Genomic DNA, 23,536 nt, shown 5'->3' with positions numbered 1-23,536 from the left:
TGCACAGAGGGAGATGAGACCTCCCTCCCTCCCGGGTGTGAGGAGACAGGAGACAGATGCCATGGGCTTAGACCGAGCCTGGCACACTGCAGCTTTGAAAGGCTGCTCCCTTCCTCTCCACTAGCGTCTCAAAAACACTTGACCTATGAAAATTCCTTCTTTGTCTGGGAGCCTGCCTCAGATTGACTTTTCACTTCTAAAAAATGATAAGTGTGATCTTGAACGTATGGAGGAAACTGGGGAGCAGAAAGTCTAGTGTTCTGTGGTTGTATCCCTGATCTCACCCAAGAGCCCAGGCTACGATGGGGGAAGAACTGAGTCAGATTTTATATCAGCCCCCCAAATGCTACCCCATCCCGACTCCAACATCCATGCCGAAACACGTGTGCCGAGAAATACCCAAAGCTAGATAAGTACCTGCTGGAACTATAATCAACTGGTCTACTAGACCCCAACCTATATTAAACAGTAGGCCAGATATGAGATAATGCAGAAATGAGGTTATAAGTGCACGGTCAGATCAGGTACCATAGTTTTCCATGTAGGGGGGATGTTGTTTGGCCCAGGTTCTGGGTGGGTTTGCACTCAGCCCCGTTTGTAGGACAGACCCTATGACTCTGACTCACTTAGTGAGAGGCTGACACAGGTAAGCCGTGGGCTCCTCAGCACCTGGGCTCAGTGCAAGCACCCTCAGCAGGCCACCTGTGTATATGTGAAGTCCTTAGGGAAGGGAGACTGGTGTCACCCCAGTGACGGGGACACACTGTATTCCTTTAAAGCACACAATTGCTGTTATAAAGTACTCTTAGGGTTTTAGGAGACAATGCAGATATTGAACGAGCTTTGATGAGGGCTTCTCTCCACTTCAGTTTGCCTTTGTCCCCACAGAGGCACTTAGAATTGGCGGGGATTGGGGCGCCAGGGTAGCTCAGTCAGTTAAACGTCCGACTTCAGCTCAGCTCATGACCTCACCGTTTGTGGGTTCAAGCCCCACATCGGGCTCTGTGCTGACAGCTTGGAGCCTGGAGCCTGCTTCAGATTCTGTTTCCCTCTCTCTCTGCCCCTCCCCTGCTCACGCTGTGTCTCTCTCTGTCTCAAAAATAAACATTAAAAAAAAATTTAAAAAAAGAATTGGTGGGGATGACCCACGGCCAGTGTCCTGTAGATGTGGAACACTTAGCCAGATGCCTCAGCCCTGGTTACTGCTCAGTGACTTTTTTTTAAGAGAGGGAAAATGAGTGGGGGAGGGGCAGAGAGAGGGAGACAGAGGATCCGAAGCAGGCTTCACACTGTCAGCGCAGCCCGACATAGGGCTCGAACCAGTGCTCGAACTCGTGAGCTGTGAGACTCATGCTCTGAGCCAAAGTTGGAACCTTAACCGACTGAGACGCGAGGTGCCCCACTGCCTGGTGACTTTTCTAAGTAATTCAAATGAGTCTAATCTTCATGTTTTTGTAACCAATTTCATGTGGGAAAGAATTTAAGGTTTTGGAAAATTAAACTCTATGCCCAGAAATATTTTTCTTAAATTATATTTGTTTGAATTCATTTAAATATGGTCCTATATTTTGAGATATTGAATGGTGACATTCACAATATTCATTTTGTTTTGTCTTTACTTTTCAGAAACAAATAGAAAAACAGATGATCCAGAACAAAAAGAAAAAGGTGAGATTATCAGACAAACAACCCTTCAAATATGCATAGGAAAAAAATCAGCATAGCATTCACGAATAGCATGATGGTTTTCTTTTTTATTACCAGTTAAAAGAAGTTGTCTCTGGGTTTATTATTCCAATGATTTTATCAAACATTTAGTAATATTTACATAAACATTAAGAGCCAAGCCTCTAAAGAGAGTTGCCTGGCTTTCAATTTTCGTTTTGCCATTCACTCTATGTGTGTCTGAGAACCCCTTGCCTGGTGTGCCTCAGTTTCCTCTTCTGTGATATGGGAATAAAACAGTACCAAGTTCAGGAAGCAGACGACTCCTGTTTCTACAATAGTAATTGGGTGAAAATATGTGCAAAGTGCTTAAGGAAGTGTGCAGCACAGGGAAAGCACTTAGGAAACGTCAAATATGATTGTTTATGTTAGCATCTGTGTCAGGAATAGAGGTCCAGAGATTACTAGAACATGTTCTCTTTATTCAAGGAACTCTGAATTGTTGGAAAGACACGCAAACAAGGTTACATCCACATAGAATGAATCATGTCTGCCTTCCCAGAGTTGATTACAGTGGGATTCCAATAAGTTTAAGAGTCCAGTAGAATTTTAGGTCAGCTCTTATTAGAGTGAGGAACTAAGTTAAAAAGTGGTGCTTTTAAAAGAATGGTGCTTATGCTTTATTTTTCATATTCCACTTGTCTTTATTCTTTCCAGTCCTCGACATTTTTATTTTCAAGTATTTAATTCAAGCCCAGTCAATAAGAATCTCTAAATAGGAAATAAGGCTACAAATTTTAGCTCTCGTAAATCTTTTCAGTAATTTTATTTATTTAATTAATTATTTGTTTATTTGCATCATGATACGTGCGCTGTTTAATTACCCCCATTCCCTCTGGTAACCTTCATTTTGTTCTTATAGTGAAGAGTCTCTTTCTTGGTTTTTCTCTCTCTTCCCCCCCACCCCCGCCTGCTCATTTGTTTTGTTTCTTGAGTTCCACATATGAGTGAAATTTACGGTATTTGTCTTTCTCTGGCTGACTTGTTTCACTTGGCATTATACTCTCTTGCCCCATCCCTGTTGTTGCAAAAGACAAGATTTCATTCTTTTTTATGGTTGAATGATATTCCGTTGCATTGAAGATGTGTATACCCTACCTATCCTCTTTATCCATTCACCAGTCGATGGACACTTGGGCTGCTTCCATAGTTTGGCTATTGTAAATAATGCTGTGATAAACACATAGGTGCATGTATCCCTTTGAATTAGTTATTTTTTCTTTGTTTTTGGGGGGTAAATCGTCAGTAGTGCAATTATTGGATCATAGGGTAGTTCTGTTTGCTTTTAGTATCATTTGAATGATAAAATCTTTAATGATTAAGCATTAGAATTTCATAAATGCCTTGAATTTTTAGTGATGAAAGCGGTGTCTACATTTGAGAAGATATTAGAGTAGATATATTTACACATAACATGTTATAATACACGTAATGTACGCAGTCTTAGTGTACAAATAAAACTTGTGGAATTGCTAGCCGCTGGCTGTAATTCGGTAGCCCTTAGGCTGGGAACTAGGCATTTAGTCACGTATTTTTTTTTTCCAGACTAGTTGTATTTAATTTTTTATCAAATTAATACGGGTAGTTTTTAACATATGACTTTTCATGGAAACAGCAGTCTTCTCCCCTACCGCTCCCTGTCCGTGAGTCCCATTGCTGACTTTCTTTTAGCCGTTTCTTCTGGTACTTACCTGCGCATTTCTAAATAACTCGCTAATTCTGCACGTTTCTCGTCAGTATCAGAAACTGTTAGTTGGTTTTTATACGTAGGTGACTGGGATTTAGCTCAGTCATGGCACAGGTTCTCCACGCTGCCTTCCCAATCTTCCAGGATGCCGTGACATACTCCGATCGTAAGTAAGGAGCCCTCTTATCTTCGCTTTTGTTTTCTGCGATTTCAGTTACCCGTGGTCAGATGTGGTCAGGAAGCAGAACCCTCTTCCTGACGTGTTGTCAGAAATGCCCACATCCTTCACCTCACTTCATCTCGTCATGTAGGCGTTATCATAAGAAGGATGAGTCCAGGACTGTACGGTATTTTGAGAGACAGAGAGAGAGAGAGAGACCACATTCATATGACATTTCTTACAGTATATTGCTGTATTTGTCCTATTTTATTACTAGTATTGTTGTTGATCTCCTACAGTGCCTGATCTGTAAACTAAACTTTATCATGGGTGTATGTGCGTCAGAAAAAACTTGGTCTGTATAGGGTTCAGTACTGTCTGTGGTTTCCGGCATCCACTAGGAATCTTGGAATGGATCCCCCACAGACGAGGGGGGATGACCGTACTGCGGAGAAAAAAAGAAAGCACGGAGGAGGATGTCACCGGGTTTTGGGTGGATCCTCGATTCCAGAACCCTGCTCTCACTTGGTTTGCTGATGCCACATCCTCCTGGTTTTTCTCCGACTGTCTGCCGTTTGCTTGTTCTCAGCCTCTTCAGGTGGCCGCTCGTCTCCCTGACCCTCTGGCACCCCAGTGCCCGGGACTGGGTCCTCAGAGCACTGCTCTCTCTGCACGCTCTCCCGACCCCCCTTACCTTCCCTACCCTGTTTCCTTGCTTTGGTTTCTCCATACCGCTTACTACCATGTGATTATATTTGATAGTTTGTCTCATTCTTTCGTGTTTGTTCGAAGCTCCCCCTGGAATTAAATTTTCATGGAGATGCATTTTTGTCTGTTTTGCTCACCGCTGCATTTCTTGTGCCTGGCACATAGTAGGCGTTCAGTCAGTATTTGAATGAATTTCTATTATGTTTTAATTCCTAAGGATTAATACGAACAGACATGATAGGCTCTTTAAAACCCAAGCTGTGGAGTAAGAAGCACACCCAGCTAGAACTCCTAGGATGGAGATCTATGGGGAACCCAGACCTGAATCAGCAACACTGGAGTAAGGAGACTGCTGTTGTCATCCCTCAAGATGCTGGGACGACTACGTGATCTCCTCCGTGACCTCGTATGTCTGAGCTCAGTGGATGTGTCCTCGTACCCCTGCTGTTTGGAGCGCAGAACTGACTGGCGTTAAAGCGTTACATACCCTTACAGTTTCTTCATCCAGAAATAAGCATAGTGTTTCTCATGCCTCACAGGCCCTACCTCAAAACAGGAAGTTAAAATGAAACTAGTATTTGTAAATGATAAATGCAGTCTGCGACACTACTGCCATCCAAATATCTGGACTTCGGATTGCTTTTGATTAGCAGTTCAGTTCGTTGATGCGGGTCAGCCAGTTTTTAAATTTTGTTCAAGCAGTGCTTTTCAAAGATCCATATGTACTGTCATAATCAGTTACAAAAGCAAAAGTATTTTTAGCTCCCAAAGTAAGACACATATAGTGAAAGAAGAAAGGGTGGTTTTTTGTTTTTTGTTTTTTTTGATTGAATAAATTTAGCTGTACAAAAAACTCACAAAATGATCCACATCATTCAGTTGGCCTTGGACCAGTGAACACTTCCTGTCCTGCCTCTGCACCAAGGCTGTTCTTTGGGACCAAGTTAGCCAGCGTCTCGCTCTGTGATCCCAGATACCGGCCCCAAGTATAACAGAGAAGGGATAGAAAACAGATCCTCTTTGGACTTTATTCTTGTTTTCCTGCCCTATGTTGATTAGGGAAAGAAACAATTTTAAGGAAAACCCTGGTTTTTTTTAACAGCCCCCCGTTTTTACCCTCCTCCTGTGTCGTCAGCATTTGAGTTAGATTCAGACCTTCCCTACAGATCACCACATTCCCATTACAATCAAATACAGTTACATCTAGTTTTTACAAACCTCAAGTTGCCGTGGCTTAAACAAGGTAAGAGTTTATTTCTTATCCACATAAGTAAACTAGGGCCTGTTTAGTGGCTCCTTAGGGACCCAGCTCCTCTCTTGCCATTCTGCCGTCTTTAGTCCATAACCTTACGTTCCAAAAGGGCCATTCAAGCCCAAGCCCTTATCCCACATCGAGATAACAGGAAGGAAGTGGGGGAGAGTAGGAGGGTAGTTCTTGGGAGAACTGCCTTTAACTGATAGCATGTTGGTGCAGCTAAAATTCAGGGTTCGAGTTCTACAGAAGAAAGGAACATCGAATATTGAGAGGGAGTGGCAATTGGCAGTCTTGGGCATGTGGCATTTTACTGTTTTGTCACCAAAGTATGCCCTGCCACCAGATTTTCTGGAAATGGCTACTGCTTTGTGCTAAAAAGTCAATAAGTCACCGGAGTATCAAAAAAACTATCAATTTCTCATCATTCACGAAAACCTACACTGGTTTATTTATCCACTTAAATATTTGCATGCCTACCGCATGCCAGATGCTGTTGTAGGCAGGTGGATGCAGGTGAGAATAAGACAAAAGCCCTGCTTTCATAGAGCCTACATCCCAGTAAGGAGTCCAGCAACACATACACAAACTAAAATAGAGATCGTGGTCTAAAGGAAACCAAACAAGAGAGTGTGCTGGAGGGAAATGGGAAGGGGAGAAGGTCTCTGAAGGGGTTAGCCGTGTAATCAAGGCAGCTGTGCGAATGCTGAGCCAGGAGCACACTGAACAGAGGAAGAGTCTGTGCAAAGGTCCTGTGGCGGGAAAGCCAAGCCTGTGAAGCTAGAGCACCCTGACCAAGCTGAGAGTATGTGCCATGCGGTCAGAGAGAAAATCAGAGGCGACGCTATGGCAGGGGAGCTGACATTTGCCCTCAGGTAGTAGGATGGCCTACCCAGGCCCTGTGCGTGTCTGCAAATCAGAGCCTTTGCCATTCACACGTTGACTTGTGTGTTCTTGGGAGGTCTGCCCCAGTGCTTCTGACAAAGGTAGAGACGGAGAGGGTAGGTCGTGGGTGTTGTTTCTGCTGCTCACAGCATGACTGGAAGCCGTGTTGCTGCTCTGTCTGCAGAGGCTCCGTTTCTTCCTCAGGGGGCCTTGCCTCCCTCTGCACTGCCCGCCATGCTCTGTACAGCCTTGCCCTCCAGGCTGCTTCTGATGTGAAGGGGACTTTCCCAGTGTGGTGGGTGCTGGCCTCTCTTGGCTGTTTCTTCAGGGAATCCCTGGAGAGAAGCCACGGAACAGCTTCACTTGGCTGATTCATCGCCTTCCGTTGTGTAAAACTGGCAGTTACTATCCGTTCCAACCGAAAGATGTTTGTAGCGAACGGTATTTTACTGAGTGTGAAATGCTGGAATAGTGGAATAGTCTTGGAGTTTAAAAATAGGGTGATCAGTATTACCCTGGATTCATGGAAAATCCATTGGAATTCATTGTCCACTTTGGGATTCTATCTTTTTTTTTTTTTTTTTTTTTTTAACTCTGATTCATATGGTGCTGTTAACTATAGGGACGGGAGAAGGGGAAGAATCCACCTGTGGAACATGTAGTGAAAATTGGAATGTGTTTTCATAGACCTTAGTTTCAGAATAATAGAACTGGAGTTTTGTTTCCTTTTTATGGCTATTATGAATTTATCTCAAGATGAATTATTAGGTTGCCTGATTTTCTACTTATGTTATTGCTCCTCAAGTGCATTGAGGGACTGCTGGTAAGAGTGGAAGATTTTGCTTTTACTTCGAATTAATAATTCTAGAGGCGCCTGGGTGGCTCAGTCAGTTGAACATCTGACTTCAGCTCAGGTCACGATCTTGTGGTTCGAGTGTTTGAGCCCCACCTCGGGCTCTGCACGGACTTTGTAGAGTCTGCTTGGGATTTTCTCTCCCCGCCCCCTCTCTCTGCCCTTCCCCAACTCGTGCTCTCTCTCTCTCTCTCTCTCTCTCAAAATAAGTAAAAATAAAACTTACGAATCAGATTACTTCTGTCCATTTTTGATAAAGTTGCTGTATCAGTCTCTCCCCACTGGATGTCATCTTTTCCCACTTATTCTGTATTCCACAACCGCAAAATGCACGAACTACAAAGTAATGCAGTGCTAAAATGGCTTACTAGATGTCACATTCAAACACTACCTTTTATTCATCCATTTATTCAATACATGGTTGTGTACCTACTATGTGCCAGGCCCTGTTTTAGGCACTGGGGCTAACACCGTAAAAACAAAGTCCCAGTTCTCATGGTACTTATAATGTGTATGTGTGTGGAGGGGGAAGGTTAGATATGTAATTTTTAAAAATCAGAATATAATAGTGATAAGTATGAAAAGGAATATAAAACAGGAAAAAAACTACAGAGCCTGACAGTGGGCAGGAGTATTGCTCCGTAGAGAGTCCTCTGGGACAGTGACATTTGAAGATGCAAGGGACTAAGCTGTGGAAGCATCTGGGAGAAGGAAGTCCAGGGATGGAAGGGCATATCCATAGCCCCCGAGGGAAGGTGCTTAGCCTGAGGATCAGAGAGGAGGCCAGTGTGGCAGCTGGGGCATGTGGGAGGGGGAGGGGGAGGAGTGGGTGAGCTCCGAGGGCTCGCAGGGTCCAAATCACACAGGGCTATGAAGGCCACCAGCCAGAAGGATTTTGTGTATTATCTCGAGCGAGGTGGGAAGCCCCTGGGAGATTTTGAACAGAAGGTTGGCTCATTACAAAAGGCTCATTCTAGCTCTGGGGATACAAGATTGGAAGCAGGGAGACCACTTAGGTGACTCCTAGAGGTAGTGATGGTCGGGATTAGGATGTGGGGTAGTGGAGGTGAGTGGCATTTGGGTTCTCCGTGTATTTGAAGATAAAGTCACTAGAATTTGCTAATGGATAGGATATGAAGTATGAAAGAAAGACAGAAGCCAAAAATGACTTGAAGCTCCTGAAAAAATGTGGGCTTTAACAGTTCATTGAACAAAAAGTATGCAACAGGTGGCTGATTTAACATCTATCAAGTGTTAGTTTTTAATTGAGGATTTGTGAGTCTTTTAAAGGAATTTGAAAAAAACTAACAAAATACCCATGCCTGCAAAAAGGAAATGTGTTTTTTTCTGTGTGTGTGTTAAAATTGCATTTGAATCGAGGACTTTTCCTGAAATTTTTCTTTGATTTAGACTAATATTTAATATCTCATTTTATCATTCATTACAATTAAGGATATGTGTAAACAGTAGATTCTGTGACTGTCTTTTAGGCATTTCACGGTGTCTTGCTTGCTGTTTGCATTCTTTTGAAAAGTAGTAATCTGTGCCCTAATAAAACACCAGATGGCACTAGAAAACAAGTCACATTTACACTAACAGAAATCACATTTTGCAGCTTAAAAGGCTGAGAAGGTTATGATATAGCCAGTAAATCAGCTTGCTGCAACCGGTGCCTTGTATAAATACTTCTGGGTTTTCTGTGATCGTAAGGAAAACACGGAACCAATGTGAGCAAACTGTCAAGGCTCATTAGGAAGTTTTCTCATTATTAAAAAATACATCTGTCAGTGAAGTTTTTCCTGGGACTCTTAGAACTGAATGTAACATATCTGATCAAAGTCGTTCATCATCGTCTTGAGGATGAAAACTAAACTTACTGGTATAGCACCTAAGCTTCTCAGGATCTGGCTTCTGTTTATGGCTTTCCCCTGTTCAAAATGTTCTTTCCTGCCTCTCCTCTTCACATTCACCTGACAAGCTCCTGTTCCTTAGAAATGAGCTTAAAGGTTCCCTCTGCTAAGAATCCTCCCCCAAGTGCACCCCTGTCTCTCACTCCAGACCAGAAGATGTGCTTTTCCTTTCTACTCCCAAGACACCCTGTGCTTGTAGATTTTTAGCATGTGTTGTGAGTTTTTCCCTTAATTTTTAGACAGAAGGCATCTTTTTAAAATTTAATTTATTTTTTTAATTTACATCCAAGTTAGTTAGCATATAGTGCAACAATGATTTCAGGAGTAGATTCCTTAAGCCCCTTACCCATTTAGCCCATCCCCCCTCCCACAACCCCTCCAGTAACCTTCTGTTTGTTCTCCATATTTAAGAGTCTCTCGTGTTTTGTCCCCCTCCCTGTTTTTACATTATTTTTGCTTCCTTTCCCTTATGTTCATCTGTTTTGTATCTTAAAGTCTTCATACGAGTGAAGTCATATGATATTTGTCTTTCCCTAATTTCACTTAGCATAATACCCTCTAGTTCCATCCACATACTTGCAAATAGCAAGATTTCATTCTTTTCGATTGCTGAGTAATACTCCATTGTGTATATATACCACATTTTCTTTATCCATTCATCTATCGATGGACATTTGGGCTCTTTCCATACTTTGGCTATTGTTGATAGTGCTGCTATAAACATGGGGGTGCCTGTGTCCCTTTGAAACAGCACACCTGAATCCCATGGATAAATGCCTAGTAGTGCAATTGCTGGGTCATAGGGTAGTTCTATTTTTAGTTTTTTGAGGAACCTCCATACTGTTTTCCAGAGTGGCTGCACCAGCTTGCATTCCCACCAACAATGCAAAAGAGATCCTCTTTCTCCACATGCTCGCCAACATCTGTTGTGGCCTGAGTTGTTAATGTTAGCCCTTCTGACGGGTGTGAGGTGGTATCTCATTGTGGGTTTTGATTTGTATTTCCCTGATGATGAGTGATGTTGAGCATTTTTTCATGTATCAGTTGGCCATCTGGATGCCTTCTTTGGAGAAGTGTCCCCTCATGTCCTTTGCCCATGTCTTCACTGGATTATTTGTTTTTTCGATGTTGAGTTTGATAAGTTCTTTATAGATTTTGGATACTAACCCTGTATCCTATATGTCATTTGCAAATATCTTCTCCCATTCTGTCTGTTGCCTTTTAGTTTTGCTGATTGTTTCCTTTGCTGTGCAGAAGCTTTTTATTTTGGTAAGGTCCCAATAGTTCATTTTTGCTTTTGTTTCCCCTTGTCTCTGGAGATGTGTTGAGTATAGACAGAAGGCATCTTAAAGGTAGGAACCGTGACACCCTCCCCCACCTTGTATTAGTCAAGGTTCTCTAGAGAAACAGAACTAATACAATAGGTGTGTGTGTGTGTGTGTGTGTGTGTGTGTGTGTGTGTGTGTTTAGAGAGAGATAGAGACAGAGACACAGAGATTTATTTTAAGGAATGGACTCGCATGATTGTAGAGACTAGCCAGTCCAAAATCTGCAGTGTAAGTAGGCAAACTGGAAACCCAAGGGAGAGTTGATATTATAGCTTGAGGCCAAAGGCAGTCTGAAGGCAGAGTTTCCTCTTCCTTGGTGGGGGGTTGGAGGAGTCAGTGTCAGTCTTTTTCTTTAGGCCTTCAACTGATTGGATGAGTCCCACTTACATTATGGCGGATAATCCACTTTACTCCCAGCTGACTGATTTAAATGTTAATGTCCTCTAAAAAATATCTTCACAGCAATATGCAGACACGTTTGACCAAATATATGGGTGCCATGGCTTAGTCAAGTTGACACATAAAATTAAACCATCACGTCCCTCTAATAGCACTGAACCATAATATCATAGGAGTTGAGTAAATAGTTATGGTATGAAAAGTGTGGCTTAATCCCTTTCCCTTTAATTTACCTCTTCATCTGATGGTGATATTATGAGATGCAAATAGCCCAAGTGATGGGCAAGAAGAGTTTATAAACAGAAGTATCAATATATGAATTAACCTTAACTGTCTATAATGTACTGTATTTCATGTTGTTTTCACATAGGTTCTCATTTAATTCTTACCAAAATTTCTTATTATGAGTTAAGTGTTTTTCAGCCATATTCAGCCATATTCATTTATTTATTTATTTTTTATTTTCCTCTCCACTACATGTAGTATTCCAGTTACTTGTTGGACTGCATGATAATATCCAGATTTCTTAAACTTTTGTTTTTGTTATCATTTTCCCCTCTTGGATTGGATAATTTCTGTTGTTCTGTCTTTAAGGTCAGTGAGTCTTTCTTCTTCTATTTCAAATCTGCTCTTCAGCCCATGTAGTAGAATTTTCATTCTAGCTACTTTTCTTTTCAACTCTAGATCTCTGATTGCTGCTTTTTTATAGTTCCCATTTCACTATTGAGATTCCATATCTGTTCATTCATTAATACCATGCTTTTCTTTAAGTGTTTATACTTATTAATAATCAGCAATCTGAAATGTTTTTCCACTAAACCCAGTATCTGGGCACACTTGGAGATAGTTGCTACGGACTACTTTTTCCCCCTAAGTGTGGATCAGGAGAGTCCTGTTTCTTTGCATGTCTAGTAAATTGTGGGCAAAAGCTGGAGTGTGTATATAATCTGTTACAGCAACTCTGGAACTTTTCTCCCCCTCTAATGATTGTTGCTATCTAGTAGACAGTTAACTTGCCTGGACTCAAACTGAAAAATCCATCTCCCTTGCAGAAAGTGACTGCTTTCCCTGTTCAATTTGTTGTCGTCGTCGTCATCGTCGTCGTCATTGTTGTTGTTTGGCTCCCAGCTGCTATTTTTTAAGTTCAGCTCTCTGGAGAGTAGAAATGGAGGTACTCTGGGCCTGTGTAGTTTAGATGTGGGCAGAATTCATACTCAGATTTGGGGGCTTCTTTCTGATATTCACCATCTTAATTTCCAGTTGCTTTGCCGGCCTGAGGTTCTGCTATCTTATACCTCAAGCCGTTAGGGCTTCTAATTTCTGCTACCCCAACTGAGTGTGTATTGAGAAATGTACTCGGGCAAAACACAACACACTTGCACATGTCACTAGAGTAGTTTTGTCTTTCAAAGGTAGATTTCTGTAGTAGTTAACATCCAGGAGGGCGCCCAGTGATTCTTGCCTCCTGGTATTTGTGCTTCTGTGGGATCCTCTTTCCATTGAATAGGGCTGACCTATGTGACTAATAGGGCAATGCAGAATTGACCGAGGGTGAATCCCAAGTCTAGGTCAGTGTATACTCTACCTCGCTCTCCTTTGGATCACTTGCTTGCTCTAGAGGAAGCTGGCTGCCTTGCCATGAGAATACATAAGCAGCACTTTGAATAGGTCTAGATAGCAAAATAGGTCTTCTTCTTGTGGAAGAAACGAAATGTTTATGGTTGCTGTAAGCTGCTAGGTTTGGGGGTAATTGTTTTTGCAGCTACATATGCTCTTCGATGATATGGGAAGGATGCAGTCCATCCTCATTGAGATTCTGCCTGATTTTTCACCAGCCTCCCAGGGGCTGTCCACGAAGATAGAAAGTTATCAGTCAGCCAGGATCTGTGCAGAGTGTATTCTCAAACTTTGGATCTCAGCCCTTCTGTGGTTCTCTTGCATCTAAAATTTCTCTTTAAAATTTTTATCAGCTCTGCTCTCTGCATGCTGTCACCTGCCCCCTTCAGCGGGGAAAGACACAGTTCCACTGCCTGACTTGGGGTGGTTGGGGAGCAAGTACCCCCACACCCGAAAAGATCACCAATTTACCATTCTTATCCAATGTAGAAACTGTCAAGAATAAATTCTTTTGTTTATAAGTTTCTACCTATCTTTGGTCATTTTCCAGTGCCTTCCAATAGCTGCTTTAATGTTTCAGTGACATTTCATTGATTTAATTTATTTAAATCCATGGTAACTCATTGATATAATGAAATATGAATATTAACATTCTTTGAATGCTAGAGAAGCTGAACATCTTAAATGCGTCCATTCTGCGAACTGGCTATTCACGTATTTTTTTTCTCGTTGGTTTTTAGGATTTCATTAACATTGATACTAAACCCTTGTTGGTTTTTGTATTGCAAAAATACTTTCCCAGTTGGTGCTTTATCAGTTTCGTGTACAGTGCTTTACAGATACATAATCGTTGAAATAAGTTAGTGTGTGAATGGATGCATGAGAATGTTGTTCTCTCACCTGTGTAGTACTTTGTTCCAGCAGTATCTCCTTGCTTTCATATACTTTTCTGTTGTAATAAAATATGTACCAAAACATTGGACAGCCTTGATTCAGATGGCTTTGGCTTGGGAGCATTGTTCTTTCCTCAAATAATTCATTCTTTTGTCTTCTTCGGATACGAATGGTAGTACCTGTCTGGGAAGACAGCTGTCATCAAGCTTCAGTGGCTTTGGTCTCTTAGAGCCCTTCACATGGGCTTGACCAAGTCATCACTACCTTGAACTTAATTATTGCGTGATTTCTACAGGTAGGTCTTCTGTCTTTTAAGTTTATTTATTTATTTTGAGAGGGAGAGAAAGAGTGCGAGTGGGGGAGGGGCAGAGAGAGAGAAGGGGCAGAGAATCCCAAGCAGGCTTCGCGCTGGCAGGGCAGAGCCCCATGTGGGGCTTAAACTCACGAACCATGAGATCATGACCTGAGCCGAGATTGAGAGTTGGACGCTTAACTGGCTGAGCCACCCAGGTACCCTAGGTCTTCTGTCTTTCAGCTGCTTTTTGGAGGTGCTTTGGTTCATTGTCTTTAGCAGAACCTAACACACTATCTGTTCTTATTGTTAGTACCAACAGCTCACCTAGGGGTAGCGCCGACTGGTGGTTCCATTCAGGCCGTACCATGACGCCTTAGCAATCTTCCCGTATCATCGAAGAGCCGTGTAGCAATAGCACACTTAAACCAACTCCAGGAAATGCTCGGGGAAAAGTCTCCCTCCCACCCTTGCAGCTGTGAGAAGGGGTTGTGAGGGAACCTGCTGTTAAAGATTTATTATAATCATTACATTCAACAGCTACTGTAGTTTTAGTGGTTCCTAAAATACACCAGCAGTTATTGTCTGATTACTTCCACAGATAAGTTAATTATAGGAGATTTCTGACTCTTCTACAAGTCTGATTTAGAGAGAAGTTTAATTACAGCAATTTTGGTGATTTAAATGAGCTCAGCATATATTACCAGTCTCAGCAAGTGCAGTAGAGATTTTAGCTGTGTTGAAATACACATTTGCTTTGTTTTTATTTTTCATTTCATGATTTCAGCCAAACTGTGGTACCAGGGATAATTCAGGGCACCTGTTTGCACCGGAATGAATCTTCAGTCAGATGCACCGCAGGGCAATAATAGCAAATTCTTCGTTATCTGTAAAATCCCATTCTCATGCTTTCCGTTGAGCACTCGCCAGCTTACAAAGCTGATTTCTGCCGCGGTTGTGACAACATGAGCAGGGGAGCACAATAGGTTTATCAAGGAAAAAACCCGGATATTAGTGTGTTTGAAAATTATCGTCTGGGTCTAAATTTTCTTTTGACTGATGGGAAGTAGGACCCTGTCTTCAAATCAGAGTGATCCACTTTATTGTGTAGTAACACATGGTCTATTTGTACGCCGAAGCAAATTAAAGATGAACATATTAGCCACGTATGCTCAGGCTAGCTTAAAATTAAGCTTTCAAGAACTGTCATAAAAAGACAGTGCTGTCATAAAAAGTGCTGTCAGTAGTCAGATACATTCATTTACTTAAACAAGGCTTCAAATTGGAGAGCGCATTAGTTTGGAAAACGCATTACGGAAAATTACCTCAGTCTGATTACAGAGCTCTTCTCCACAGCATTTTTTTATTCTTCTGATGTAATGGTTGATGGTACCGGCATTTACAGCAGTAATTCTTGCCGTATGTTTATATGTTTTTCATTTCAAAATCAAATATGTGTTGAGAGTAGAAAGTATTAATAATAGTGAAAATAAATCAGATCCTCTCTGTTTCAGTTCAGGCGATTTTATTACATTCTGCCCCGGAAGCCAGACTCCTTACTTATTCCTAACACCTTAGCCCGGCAGTCATGTTTTTTTCCTGTGCCAGAATGCTTCTTCTTCCCACTCGTCATCTACTTAGGTCCTAAGGTCCTTTGCTATTACTGAGTGTGACCAGGTGGCCTAGAGCAGGGTGGAGAGTGGCTGGAGCCTGAGGTCAGACAGGCACTCAAGGGTGGGACAGAAAATTAGGTGCAAGCAGCAGGTGGCGTCCGGGAGGCCGGGCAGCAGGCAGGTGTATCTCAGAAACAGGTTGAAGCCCTTATCACAGGGCATCAGGAACAGGCAACAAGTCCCGGGAGCAGGAACACGTTTGCTGACAGAAGGATTTCCACGTAGAGGGGAAGCATTGGATTCCTCCAGAGGCACTGGCACGCAGCCCAGGGCCCCATCGCTAGCCCTGCCCAGCTAAGGTGCCGGTCCAGACGACAGCTACAGGGCGTCGGACCAGTGCAGGGATGTCAGCAACACTGGACTGTGAGCTGAACCTGTACTAGGGAAAGGGCCATTGTAAGTTTATTAAACGGCTGTCTTAACAATAAGTATATGAGTCACAAATGGCGAGCAAACCTAACTGTGTGTGAATCTGAGAAAAACGGACCACTTCTTTATCATGGTGTTGGTAGGATACTGAGCTGGGCTGGGGAGGCTTCTGAATCTGGTCGTGGGCCCTTTGGGGCCCTGGTCTGTCTCATCTGCACACTCCTCTCATCTCGCACAAGTCCATTCCTTTGCTAAACCTCACAAACTTGAGCCAGTATTGCAAGAGAATAATGTTAATGAATTCTTACCTGCCGTCTGCACATGCTCAAACTTCACCTATCGAAGAACATGGTTGTCATCAATGATCCTGTCTCTCCTGTTGTCTATCTGCACTCATCTACAGAAGCCAGGGACAGAAACTGTTCTCTTTGGCATTTTTGCTGCTTAACTGTTAGAGCCAATTACTTTAGCCCTCATCATGTATGGGTTAGAAAGTAGCTGGGAACCTAGGACAAATCATGCACTGAAGATAAATTCCTAACTGGGACGAAGATGCTTTGAGAAAAATAGGAGCCTAAAACTAGAAAGCAAGTGCATTTGACTAGATTGGTTCCCTCTGTGCCGTCTCCCAATGAGCACCTTGCATACAAAAGGTGCTCCGCATTTAATGGATCATTGTGTATCCGCTCATTCTTGGGTCGCCAGAGTGAACTTTTTAAAAACTCTTGTCATTAAAGTGATACAAAAATACCACTGATGTGGTTAATAATCACTTAAGGCAAATATGCAGCAACTTGTATTGCAAATTCTAAACCCATTTCAAGTACATTTGTTCACTTGGCTGTGGTAGAATCAGAAAACACAGTGATTTTTGCCTTTGTGCTAATTTTTAAGAAGCCCGCATGTGTGGGTAGAGAGTAAGTGGAGGAATTGTATGTATTTCTACCCTTTTCTTGTACAGGAGGTTCATTTGTGCCAGGTGAAGGTGTATCCTCTTTTGCCGGGTTCTGGGACTTGAAGTCACCCCCTGAGCATTGACTCTGCTTTAAGAATGTACATGGGAACTGAGTAAAGGCACAACAACTTCTAGCTAAGAGGATGCCTTATTAATTTAACAAATATTTCCACTTCCTTTGTTTGCCATGTTCTGTGGAATGCCCTGAAAACAGAGCAAATAAACCACTAGAATAGAAGGAGGTAGAGGTTATAGGCAAAATGCTGAGGGAGCCCGGAGAACAGAATAACTCACAGCCACGGGGCGGGAGGAGGGGGGCGGGGGTGGGCAGGGAGCTGAAGTCTTTCTGGGGGGGAAGATGTGTGAGCTGGTCCTCAAGTAGCAAATCAGGCTTATATCCATAGAATTCTCTTTGTGTAGACCTGTGAATTCAGATACTTAATTATTTTTGAATGAAAGACATGAGGTGTTGATGTGGAAAACAGCTCCTAGGTGTTTCTGTGCACAGTTCACTCATCTTTCCCCAGGAGCGGTTCTGCTAGGGTATCATGGGGGTGCTGTCTGTAAAACAGTTTAAATTTGTTAGAGTCTTTTCTGGAAACCTTTGATACTATCACTTTTAGGAAAATTGTCATGATTTGTTTTTTCTAATATCCATTGGTTTTTACACTTTCTCTCCTTTAATTTGTCAATACCATTAATGCTACCTTCTCCTCTTTGTTCCTTTCCTGGTCCATGTGAAGATTTATTAGGACCTACTTCTAGGAATGTGTATATATGTATGTATGTGTGTGTATATACTCATCTGAAGCCTTCAAGGCTGGTTAGCTACCATGATTATAATACCAACTCTCTTCAGGTTGTATGAAACACTCAAAACTAAACTTGAAATAACCGTGGATGAAATCTATACAGCAAGATGCCTTTAATTGATATGCTTTATGCCAAAGGCAAGGTTTGATAAAGGTGTGTTTCAGGTAATGACCTTGATTTTTATGCATCACTGAAATTTGGCTCCTCTCCCCCAAGGATCACTGACTCCTTTGTGCATTTACACCACCATATTAGTGATGTCATTAGTAATGTCATTCAGCTAGTCGTGGGGGGGAAGTAGCATTAATTCCAAATTATAGCTTCAACATAAAACCAATGAACTTGGGTGAGCTTTTTATTCCTGTGCCTTGTCACTTTGATTCATACCGCATCTTGCTTTATAACTGCTGCCATGAACCCCGTGTGCATTTCTCTGCAGTCTATTTTTCCATGGCACTTGAAGACAGTCTCAGGCAGAGCGGTATAGGACCCAGCAGGGCATTTGTTGTTGTGCCATTAACCGCACACCTCTGTGTGGGGTGAGGAAGGAGGCCAGAGGCAGACCGGCTTTTACCCCCTGAGAAGTAGGATAATAGCTCAGCCATGCACTTCCTGGAGTATTTCCCTGTGATTATAAAACATGAGTGAAGAGACTCGTTAGTAAGAAATTAAAAATGAGGAATGTTTTAAATTGGCTCTTAGGTTAACAGGGTCAGACATACTTAGTACCCAGGCACTGAAGTAATGGAAATACACGGTTTCTCCCCCACCCCCTTGGTCAGTCATCGTAGACTGAATTTTTGGTTCGATCTGTTTTTTTTTTTTTAATTTTTTTTTTTAACGTTTATTTATTTTTGAGACAGAGAGAGACAGAGCATGAATGGGGGAGGGAGAGAGAGAGAGGGAGACACAGAACCGGAAGCAGGCTCCAGGCTCTGAGCCATCAGCCCAGAGCCCGACGCGGGGCTCGAACTCACAGTCGGTGAGATCGTGACCTGAGCTGAAGTTGGCCGCTCAACCGACTGAGCCACCCAGACGCCCCTCGATCTGTTTTGTTTTTAAAGCATGTGGCTGAATGTGGTGTTGGGAGACTGAAGCCCGTAATAACATGAGAGGAAATGTGGGAACATGAGTGTTGTTCAGCCTGAGTCAGCCTTTAAAGTAGTCATCAGTTCTTCCTTTCTTTCCACGAACATTTTCTTCATAGGCACCAAAATTCCTCTTACTGGTTAAAGTCACTGGATCAAAACTAGAGAATTCTTGGGGTGCCTGGGTGGCTCATTCGCTTGAGCATCTGACTTCAGCCCAGGTCCTGATCTCACTCTCACCGTTAATGAGTTTGAGCCCCACGTTGGGCTCCCTGCTGACGGCACAGAGCCCGCTTAGGATCTTCTGTCTCCCTCTCTCTCTCTGCCCCTCCCCTGCTCACACACTCTCTCTCAAAAATAAATAAACATTTAAAAAAAGTGTATTTAAAAAAAAAAAAAGAAAATTACTGGAATATGATGAAAGAGTCCCTTCCCAGGAGGCGTACCGTCAGCCCTACCAATTCCTATTTGCTCTTTGGTCTTGAATAAGCCTTCCACGTGCAAGATACGGAGCTGATTCTGCCTGTCCTTGGATGACCATTCCGCTTTGCTGGAGGCATCTTGCTCTATGGTTATGAGCAACTGTTATTGTTACTTTCTTTATTATTTCATAAAAAATATAAGTGATCCCCAAATCCAGAGTCTGTTTCATACTGTTTATGTGCCTGTGTTCCGTTTCTAAGAGGCTCTTGATGAATTTGAAGCTTGATCCTCCCAATATCCCAACATATTCAGTGTCTTTGGGGCAAGAGAATACTCATTCTTCAGGGATGTTTTAGAAAGTGTTTGTATGTAGAAAACCAGCATCTACACGCTGTATAAGGTGTGAGGCTACTGGAGGGCTATGTGAGCAGTCGACTCAGGGCATCTCATTAAAAAGTAAGTTATGCTTTCCTTCTCTTTGGGTGTGAAAGCTTTATTAACACCAGGTTTGAAAACAGCTAGCAACAACAACAAAAGAAGCTAAATGCTTATGGGGGTTATTATAAAACTCCATAGTGCCATTTATTTCCATGGATGCTTTAAATTGCAGGGGTAAAATAATGTATTCAGCAAGGAAGCAACTTCTTGCTTCCTCCCGTGAGTCTGCTTGATTGTGCTGTTGGTATCTCATTCTTTAATTAAACTTGTCCAAAGATAGGATCAGCTAAAGTGTTTACCGTATAAATAGTTTTTGTTCCCAGTGTGCAAGTTTAAAACCCTGATAAAAAGAGTTTGCCATCTGTTAAAAACCAAAACATGTGGTGTGCTGTGGCATAAAAATAAAGTGCACATTATTCATAAAAAGAATCACAACACAACACATATCATTTGGGCTGACAGTAATCTGTGCCATTTTAGAATGTTCCCCACATTCTCTGTAAGTGACAGTGTGATTGGTAGTGCGGTGGGTTAAAAAGAAAATGAAAAGCTATCAAAAATTAACATGTAACATGTATTATTATTCATGAAAGTGGATTTATCTGAATGTGAGTTTCATTGATAAGACATGGTAATTTTTTTCTTTGATCGCTTCAAATGCAATTCTTTCTCAGAATTGTATGTTCAAGTCTTTTTTTTTTCTAACTTAAAATTTAACCATTTAATTTAGTCGGGAACTTAACTCTCTCCCTGCATTGGCAACCCCTCAGCTCTGTGAAATCTTCTCCTCCTCCTGAAATCATTCCTGTTTCTGCTCTTTGCCTTTCTACTTACCCATACTCCTGACGAGAGGAACTTTCTAAAACACAGGCTATTTGCTGTCACTCCTTAAAACCATCAGTAATGCCACACTGCCTGTGGAACAAAGTCTAAATCCCTCAGAATGTCGTGCAAGAAATTGCATAGTCTGACGCCCAGCTCCTTACGCAGTCTTCATCTTCACTATTCCTAATCCACGACCCAGTGCAATTCTGCCTGAATTTTCAGTCCTGGGCTTGCCTCTTCCACATTCCCATCTTTCCAGTTTTCTCTTTCTTTGGAAGGTTTTTGCCTGCCTCTGCCTCATCCCAAATTAGACCTGTGCTTTAAAACTCAGCTCAGACCCCAGGTAATTCTTACCTTATTGTTCCAGTTAGAAGTAATGTCTTGCTTCTTTATGTTTCCAGAGTATTTTATGATTCTCATTTTGCCTGATAATTTTCTTTTTTTTTTTTTTTTACATTTATTTATTTTTGAGAGAGACAGACAGAGCTCAAGTTGGGGAGGGGGAGATAGAGAGAGGGAGACACGGAATCCGAAGCAGGCTCCAGGCTCTGAGCTGTCAGCCCAGAGCCCGACGCGGGGCTCGAACTCGCAAACTGTGAGGTCATGACCTGAGCAGAAGTGGGACGCTTAACCAACTGAGCCACCCAGGTGCCCCTGCCTGATAATTTTCAACCTTCTATTCTAGTCATTAATTGACTCCTCCTTCCCCCACCCCTTCTGCGATCTAAATTATTTGAGGCTAGAGATTTGTCTTAGTCCCTTCGAGCTGCTGTAACAAAAATGCCACAATCTGGGTGGCTTAGCAGAAATTTATTTTTCACAGTTCTAGAGGTGAGGGTGTTTAAGATCAAAGCGTTGGCAGATTTGGTATCTGGTTCATGGACGGTGTCTTCTCGCTGAGTCCTCACATGGTGGAAGGGAGTAGGGAGCTCTGTGGGGTCTCTTTTATAAAGCACTTATCCCCTTCATGAACTCTGCCCTCATGAACTAGTCACCTCCCAAAGGCCACACCTCTTAATACCATCACCTTGGGGGTTAGGGTTTCAACCTACAAATTTGAAGGGAAAAAATATTTAATCTGTAGCAGTACTGTGTTCTGTTCATCTTTGTATCCCCTGTGTTGACCAGCATAATATTTTGTCAGGTACTCCATAAATGTTTTTCAAAATGATTTGAAAACTGATGTACACATTCCTCTAGACAATCCAGAATAACCAAATTCGTGCAGTAGAGAAATTTAGATGAACAGATCAGAATAGATTGTCAGATGCTAGATTGGATTTTTATTCTATGGAGCTATTGGACAATAGTTACGAATGTCCAGAAACATTCTTGGCACTCTTTTGTTCAGTGTTTCTTATTGGACCATTAATATCTCATAAGATCTCATGGGAAGTTTTGACTCATTTGTTTGAGACAAAACCAATTACGGTCTTTGGGTCTTGTTTGGATCCCCTTTCAGAATAATAAACTCTAATAATATGAGTTCATAAGATAGCAAAATATAAATACCGACTCTCCCATGAAATTATATTTAGGAATTATTGTTAATTTCTTTTTAGATATGATTATACTATTGTGGTTGTGTTTGTGTATGTTTATTATAATAGCTTTCTTGTGATTTAGTTCACATAGATAAAATTCACCTAAAGCCTACAGTTTGATAAGTCTCGACGTATATGCAGCCATGAAACCCTCAAGATCACATCCAATGGTACCAGAAGTTTCCTCTTGCCCTTCTGTGATCCCTCCTGTATGCTCGCCTTATTCCCCTTCCCTCCCCATCCGCTAAGGTCCCTTCATCTCCGTGCTGTTTACATTTCCTAGAAGTTTATATAAATGGAATCATACAGCATGTGCCCTTTTCCTGTGTCTGGCTTCTTTCATTCAACAATTATTTTGACATTCATCCATGGTATAGTGTGTAGTAACAGTATCCATTTTATTGATGTAATAATTTTCTTATCTGTTCACCTGTTGATGGACCTTTGGCTTGTTTCCAGTTTGGGGCTGTTTATTACAAATAAATTCGCTCTGAACATTCACGTACAAGTCATTTTGTGGACACATGCTTTCATTTCTCTTGGGTCACAAGTGGAGTGGTGGGATGGTTTGGTAACTGTATGTTTACCTTTCTAAGAAATTCTCGAACTGTTTTCCAAGTGGATGTACGGTTGATTTTACATTCTCACCAGCAACTTGTAAGAATTCCAGTTCTCCCACTCACCTACCAACACTTGGTGTGGTCAGTCTTTTTAATTTTAACCATTCTAATAGGTGTGTAGTGATATCTTAGTTGAGTGTTACTGTGTATTTCCCTAGTGACAAACAAATGGTGTGGAGCATCTTTTCACGAACTTAATTCTCATTCTTATCTCTTTGGTGAAATGTTTGCTCCAATCTTTTGCCCACCCCCAACTTTGTATTGTGTTGTCTGTTTTGTTATTCCTTGATTGTTGATAGTTATTTATATACTATTTTTATAGCAGTTTTATCTCATTTATGACTTGCAGGTGTTTTCTTCCAACCTCTGGGTTGTCTTTTCATTTTCTTAATAGTCGCTATTGAAGATATTTAATATTTTTATGAAGTCCAATTTATGAATTTGTCCTTTTCTGGATGGTGCTCTTAGAGTCATGCCTAAGAGATCTTTGCCTAATCCAAGATCACCAGGATTTTCTCATATCATTTTTCCTAGAAGTATTATGGTTTTAGGTTTTATATTTAGGTTTGCGTTCCATTGAATTAACTTTTGTTTATGGTAAAGGCATAAATGCCAGTTCATTTTCAAAATATGGTTATTTAATTATGTTGGCAGAATTCGCTAGAAATATTATTTATTTCCTCTCAATTTTCTTTATGGTTTTGTTGAAAAGTCCATGTATGTATGGGTCTCTTTCTGGACTCTGTTCAGTCCCATGGATCTGTTTCTCTCTACAGGAATGCCACACTGCCTTGATTACCAAAGCCTTGAAATCACAGGATTTGTCAAAAAAATACTGGAGGAATAAAGTCTTCAAACTTTGTTCTTTTTCTCAGTTGTGTTTTGGTTATGGTGGAGGTCCTTTGTGTTTCCATGTGAATTTTAGAATTAGTTTGTCATCTTCTACCAAATGAAGAAGGCTATTGAGATTTTGCTCTCACATAGAATCTATATATTTATTTGGGGGAAATTGATGTCTATACTATGTAGAGTTTTGCTAATCTGTTAACATGGTATGTCTCTCCATTTAAAGTCTTAT

At 41.7% G+C, this 23,536-nt stretch overlaps 1 protein-coding gene across 1 annotated transcript in view; it reads left to right on the top strand.

Annotated features, from left to right (window-relative positions):
- ASPH (aspartate beta-hydroxylase) overlaps positions 1 to 23,536 on the top strand; it is a 222,555-nt gene that overhangs the window by 105,100 nt on the left and 93,919 nt on the right. The window contains exon 14 of the mRNA XM_043601141.1: positions 1,627 to 1,668. Coding sequence (XP_043457076.1) covers positions 1,627 to 1,668 — 42 coding nt within the window. The remainder of the gene's footprint in view (positions 1 to 1,626; positions 1,669 to 23,536) is intronic.

The sequence above is a fragment of the Prionailurus bengalensis genome, chromosome F2, assembly GCF_016509475.1.
Source record: "Prionailurus bengalensis isolate Pbe53 chromosome F2, Fcat_Pben_1.1_paternal_pri, whole genome shotgun sequence".
NCBI classification, from domain to species: Eukaryota; Metazoa; Chordata; class Mammalia; order Carnivora; family Felidae; genus Prionailurus; species Prionailurus bengalensis.
Note: the sequence above shows the minus strand (reverse complement) of the source record. Positions and strands in the feature narration are given on the sequence as shown.